This window comes from Anser cygnoides, unplaced genomic scaffold (assembly GCF_040182565.1).
Source record: "Anser cygnoides isolate HZ-2024a breed goose unplaced genomic scaffold, Taihu_goose_T2T_genome scaffold_43_1, whole genome shotgun sequence".
In the NCBI taxonomy this organism is placed as follows: domain Eukaryota; kingdom Metazoa; phylum Chordata; class Aves; order Anseriformes; family Anatidae; genus Anser; species Anser cygnoides.
The window spans coordinates 654,998-661,431 of NW_027103067.1; the positions used below are offsets into that span (position 1 = coordinate 654,998).

The window sequence follows — 6,434 nt, forward strand, 5'->3', positions numbered from 1 at the left end:
ACAGGGGGATCCTAATTACACGGGGGGGCTTAATTACACTGGGGGGGTCCCTAATTAAATGGGGGGGCCCACAGCCAGGCCCAGCCCTCGTGGTGCTGAGCTCCACCACCGCCCCCCCCCCAAACCCCCTGCTATGGGTCTGGGGGGGTCACCGGGTGTGTGTGGGGGTCAGGCCCTTGATTACGGGGGAGATAATTAGGGGGGGGGGGGCCTAATTATATGGGGGGGGGGTCCTAATTATATGGGGGGGGCTATTGTATGTATAGGGTCGCTATTACCTGGGAGTCCCCTATAATTGGGGGGTCAGGCCTTAATTATGAGGAGGTCCTAATTATGGGGGGTGATAATTATATTGGGGGGGGGGGCTTAATTACATGGGGGGGCTTAATTACACTGGGGGGTCCCTAATTACACTGGGGGGGCCCCACAGCCAGGCCCAGCCCTCGTGGTGCTGAGCTCCACCACCGCCCCCCCCCCAAAACCCCCCTGCCACGGGTCTGGGGGGTCCCCGGGCACGGGGGGGTCCCGGGGGGTCACTCACGCTCCAGGCGAGGGGGGCCCCGCCCGCAGGAACTGCAGCAGGGCGGGGGCGGCCTCGGGGCCGGGGGGTCGGGGCCCAGCGCCTGCAGGAAGGGGCCCAGCACCAGGCGCAGCCCCGAGGCGTTCAGCAGCCGCAGCAGCGCGGGGGGTCCTGCAGCCGCGTGCCCCCCACCAGCAGCCTGCGGGGAAACGGGGGGGGGGTCAGGGGGGGTCGGGGGGGCCCCCCGAGTCAGAGGGGAGCCCCCCGGGGCGCGGGGGGGGTTGGGGGAGGGGTACCTGGGGGCGCGTTCGGTGCTGTGCTGCTCCGTGACGTTCTGCAGCTCCTGCAGGAAGGAGGGCTGGGGGGGGGGGAGGGGGGTCACCGCGCTGCCCCGTAGCGCCCCCCCCAGCCCCATAGGGCTGCCCCACAGCCCCCCCCCACCCCATAGCGCCCCCCGCCCACCTCCAGGTGCTCGATGCCATCCAGGAAGACGCCGCCCACGCCGCGCTCCAGCCACGCGCCCAGCGCCTCCTGCGGGGGGGGGGGGGGGGTCACGGCATGGCCCCCACCCCCCAGCCACCCCACGGCACCCCATATCCGCCCCCCCCCCCAAAACCGCCCCGTACCCCCCCATAACACCCCCCCACCCCACAACGCCCCCGCGCCCCCGCGCTCCCCCACCACCCCCCCACACCCCATAAGGCCCCCCCACCCCATACCGCCCCCCCCACCCCTTAATGCCCCCCCACCCAATGCCCCCCCACCCCATTAACACCCCCATCCCATAACGCCCCCCCCACCCCATAACAGCCCCCTCACCCCATGCTGCCCCCCCCCCCGCCCCATAAGGCCCCCACACCCCATAACACCCTCCCCCATTAACACCCCCCCACCCCATAACACCCCCCCACACCCCATAAGGCCCCCCCGCCCCATAACGTCCCCCCATTAACACCCCCCACCCCATACTGCCCCCCATACTGCCCCCCCCACCTCATAACGCCCCCAGCCCCATAAGGCCCCCCCACACCCCATACCGCCCCCCCCACCCCCATAACACCCCCCCCCACCCCGTACTGCCCCCCCCCCCGCCATTAACATCCCCCCGCCCCATACCGCCCCCCCCCCCACCTTGAGGCCCTGCCGGAAGCGGGGTCCGCGGCCACCTCGGGGCTGACCCAGGGGGCGTCCCCCTGGGGGGCGGGGGTCAGCTCCACCAGCACCTGCACGCCTGGGGGGGCGGGGGGGCGTCACGGCCAGGCCCCCCCCCCCCCCACACACACACAAAGGGGGGGCAGCGGGCAGGGCCCCCCCAAAGCCCCTCCGTGGGGCTCAGCCCTCCGCTCCCCTCCCCCCACTGCTGCTGGACCCCAAATCCGGGCCCCCCCCGATTTTGGGACCCCCCCCCCATTCCCAGTGCCCCCCCCCATTCCCAGTGCCCCCCCCCACCTCCAGCACCTCCCCCATTTACAACGCCCCCCATAATTTTTAAGGACCCCCCCCGATTTCCAACACTCCCCCGATTTCCAGGACCCCCCCCCAATCCCCATAACCCCCCAACCTAAAACACCCCCAATTTCCACCGCCCCCCCCCCATTTCCAATGACCCCCCAATCCCCAACCCTCCCCTCCCATTCCCAGGGCCCGGCCCCCCAGTTACCCCCACCCCCCAATTACCCCCATTACCCTCCCTGCACTAATTACCCCCCAATTACCCCCCAAACGAGCCCCCCATCCCCAGCAGCCCCCCCATTCCCCCACCCCCCATTCCCAGGGCCCAGCACCCCAGTTACCCCCCCACCCCCGTTACCCCCCAATCACCCCCCCACCAACTAATTATGCCCCTAATTAACCCCCCACTAATTACCCCCCAAAATAACTACCCCATTCCCAACAGCCCCCCCCACTCCCCCCTTCCCCCCCCCCTTCCCAGGGCCTGGCACCCCCCCCAGTTACCCCCACCCAATTACCCCCCCCACCAATTACCCCCCAATTAACCCCCCACTAATTACCCCCCCAAAATGACCCCCACTCCCATTCCAACCCCCCCCCCCCCCACCCCCCCCCAACTCCCCCCCATTCCCAGGGCCCAGCCCCCCCCCAGTTACCCCCCACCCCCCCCCCCCCACTAATTATGTCCCCAATTACCCCACCCACTAATTACCCCCCAAACTAATTCCGCCCCATTCCCAACACCCCCCCCCACCCCACCCCCATTCCCCCACCCCCCCATTCCCAGGGCCCAGCCCCCCCAGTTACCCCCAATCACCCCCCACCCACTAATTATGCCCCCCATTAAGCCCCCACACTAATTACCCCCCAAAATGACCCCCCCATTCACAACACCCCCCCACTCCCCCCGACCCACCCCCACTCCCCCACCCCCTCCATTCCCAGGGCCCAGCCCCCCCAGTTACCCCCCCACCCCCAATTGCCCCCCCAATTACACCCCCACACTAATTACCTCCCAATTACACCCCCACACTAATTACCCCCCAAAATGACCCCCCATTCCCACCCCCCATTCCCCCCACCCCCCCCATTCCCAGGGCCCAGCCCCCCAGTTACCCCCCCCCCCCACCCCCCAATTACCCCCCCCCCCCGCACTAATTACCCCCCCAATTAACCCCCCCACCTTTCTCGCGGGCGGCCCCCAGCAGCCCCCCCAGCTCCTCCTCGGTGCCCAGCTCCGGGTCCAGCGCCCCCAGGGGGTCTCGCGGGGTCCCCCGAGAGGGGGGGTGCAGCGGCCCCAGCAGCAGCCCCCACGTGCAGCTCCGCCAGGTGCCCCAGCCGGGCCTCCACGCCTGGGGGGGCACGCGGGGGGGGGTCAGGGAGCCCCCCCGGGTGGGGGGGGGCGTTTGGGGGGGCTGAAGGTTGGGGGGGGAAAGGGGGTTGGAGTGGTCCCAAAGGGGGGGGAGGGGAATGGGGGGGGGAATGGGGGGCAAAAGTGGTCCCAAAGTGGGGGGGGCACACGGGGGGGTCAGGGAGCCCCCCACCCAAACTGGGGGTCCTTTTGGGGGACTGGAATTGAGGGGGGGTAAAGGGGGTTGGAGTGGTCCCAAAGGGGGGGAGGGGAATGGGGGAAATGGGGGGCAAAAGTGGTCCCAAAGTGGGGGGGGGGGCACGCGGGGGGTCAGGGAGCCCCCCGAATTGTGGGGGGGACGTTTGGGGGGGCCTGGAATCGGGGGGGGGGGGTAAAGGGGGGTTGGGAGGGGGCTGGAGTGATCCCACGGGGGGGGAGGGGGGAATCGGGGGGTAAAAGTGGTCCCAAATTGGGGGAGTGCATGGGGGGGGGGGCACACAGGGGTATTAGGGACCCCCCCCCCCGAAATTGGGGGGTTTGGGGGGCGTTTTGGGGGCCTAGAATTGAGGGGGTAACGGGGGTTGCGAGGCGACTGAAGCGATCCCAAATTGGGGATTAGACAAATGGGGGGGGCACGGGGGGGTTAAATTGGTCCCAAAATGGGGGGTCTCAAGGAGGGGTAAGGGAGACTCTGGAGGAGTCAAAAGGGGGGGGGGGGAAGGGGAGTCACATGGGGGGGGTCAGAGCGGTCCTAAAGGGGGGGAAATGGGGGAGGCTTTGGGGGGGGGGGAATAGGAGAGGGAGTCTTATGGGGGGGGGGGGGAAATTGGGGTCCCCATAGCAGGGGGGGGAAGAGGGGGGCAAAAATTGAAGGGGGACCGGGGGGGGGGGGGGCGCAGAGAAAAAGGAAAGGGGGGGGGGGGTGTCCAAAAGGGGCAGGGGGCTGGGGGGAGCCCCTGCGTTGGGGGGGGTCCCCAAAGGAGAGGGGGCTTCTGAAGGGGGTCCCAAATGAGGGAGGGGCCTCGGGGGGGGGGGGGCCCAAAAGGGGGGTGGAGTCCCTCGGGGGGGGGCGCTCCAAAATAGAACCGGGGGGGTCCAAAGGGGGAGGGGGCTTCTGGGGGGGTCCCAAAGGGAGAAGGGCAAGAGGGTGAGGAGCCTCCGGGGGTCCTGGGGGGGGGTCCCTGGGCCCCGATCCCACCCTGGGGGGGGGGTCTCTGAGGGGGGGTCGAGTCCCTGGGGGGTGGTCCCGGTCCCGGGGGGGGTCCCTGGGGGGGGGGGGGGGGATCCCAGGGGGTGGTCCCAGTCCTGGGGGGTCCCAGGGCCCCGATCCCGGTCCCGGGAGGGTCCCGAGGGGGTGGGGGGGGGGTCCCGGGAGATGGTCCCGGTCCTCGGGGGGGGGGTCCCTGGGGGGTCCCGATCTCGGGAGGGTCCCGGCGGGTGTGTGGGGGGGGGTCCCAGGGATCCAATCCCGGTCCCGGGGGGTCCCCTGGGCGGGGAAGGGGTTCCCGGGAGATGGTCCCGGTCCTGGGGGGGTCCCGGGACCCCAATCCCGGTCCCGGGGGGTCCCCTGGGCGGGGAAGGGGTTTCCGGGAGATGGTCCCGGTCCTGGGGGGGGTCCCGGGACCCCGATCCCTCCCCGGCGGGGGGAGGGGGGAGGCCGCCGCCGCCCCTCACCTTTGAGGTCTCCCCCGAAGGCCTTGGGCGGGGCGCGGTAGAGGGCCCCGAGGCGCCACCAGTCGGCCCCGAGCGGGGCCTGGCAGCGGGGGCTCGGGCCACGATGGCGGCGGCGGCGGCCAGCATGCCGAGCCAGCCGAGCCAGAAGAGCGCCAGCAGCGCCGTCCTGGCCCGGGCCCAGCCCGGGGCCGCCGCGGCCCGCAGCAGCTCCTCCTTGCCCAGCCCCGTGAACTTGGCCCCGGCCGCCTCGCCGGGCCCCGCCGCCTTCACCAGCCCGTTCTTCTCCGGGCCCGCCTCCGGGCCGGCCATCGGCTGCTTCTCGGCCTCCAACGCCGACAGCTCCACGTCGCGCGGCTGCGCCTCCACGTCCGCGGCCATGTCGCGGGACAGGGGGAGCGGGGGAGGAAGCCCAAAAGGGAGGGGTTCGCCCCAAAACGGTCCTGAGGGGAGCGGGGAGCGGCGAGGGCTCCGCGGTCCTCCGGCGGCGGCGCTGCGCCTCTGGGGGGCGCGCGGCGAGCGCCGGGCTTATATAGACGAGGCCCCGCCCACCGACGCTCGGCCACGCCCACCGACGTTCGACCAACGGGGAGCGGGGGGCGCCCCCCGCCGCCATCTTGTGGCCCCTCGTGTGGGTCCCCCCCCCCGGCCGCCATTTTGTGGGCCCCTGGTTTTGGGGTATGTGTGGGCCAGTGCTCCCAGTAACCCCAGTATCTGCGGCCCAGTGTTCCCAGTACTGCCCAGTGCTCCCCAGTAACCCTGGTATGTGTGGCCCAGGGCTCCCAGTAACCCTGGTAGGTGTGGGCCAGTGCTCCCAGTACAGCCCAGTGCTCCCAGTAACCCTGGTATGTGTGGGCCCAGTGTTCCCAGTATGGCCCGGTGCTCCCAGTAACCCTGGTATGTGTGGCCCAGGGCTCCCAGTAACCCCAGTATCTGCGGCCCAGTGTTCCCAGTACTGCCCAGTGCTCCCAGTAACCCTGGTATGTGTGGCCCAGGGCTCCCAGTAACCCCAGTATCTGCGGCCCAGTGTTCCCAGTACTGCCCAGTGCTCCCAGTAACCCTGGTATGTGTGGGCCAGTGCTCCCAGTAACCCTGGTAGGTGTGGGCCAGTGCTCCCAGTACGGCCCAGTGCTCCCAGTAACCCTGGTAGGTGTGGGCCAGTGCTCCCAGTACGGCCCAGTGCTCCCAGTAACCCTGGTAGGTGTGGGCCCAGTATTCCCAATATGGCCCAGTGCTCCCAGTACCCCCAGTATGTGTGGCCCAGTGCTCCCAGTAACCCTGGTAGGTATGGGCCCAGTGTTCCCAGTATGGCCCAGTGCTCCCAGTACCCCCAGTATGTGTGGCCCAGTGCTCCCAGTAACCCTGGTAGGTGTGGGCCCAGTGTTCCCAGTATGGCCCGGTGCTCCCAGTACCCCCAGTATGTGTGGCCCAGTGCTCCCA

At 70.1% G+C, this 6,434-nt stretch overlaps 1 protein-coding gene across 1 annotated transcript; it reads right to left on the reverse strand.

Annotated features, from left to right (window-relative positions):
* Nucleotides 1-534: 534 nt before the first annotated feature.
* On the reverse strand, nt 535-5,503 carry LOC136789262 (4F2 cell-surface antigen heavy chain-like). The gene is made up of 6 exons (XM_066989296.1): nt 4,998-5,503; nt 3,156-3,324; nt 1,652-1,751; nt 983-1,051; nt 817-878; nt 535-719 (listed from the first exon to the last, which is right to left on the reverse strand). The coding sequence occupies exons 1-6, from the start codon at nt 5,373-5,375 to the stop codon at nt 538-540; spliced, it is 960 nt and encodes a 319-aa protein (XP_066845397.1). The 5' UTR covers nt 5,376-5,503; the 3' UTR covers nt 535-537.
* Nucleotides 5,504-6,434: the final 931 nt, after the last annotated feature.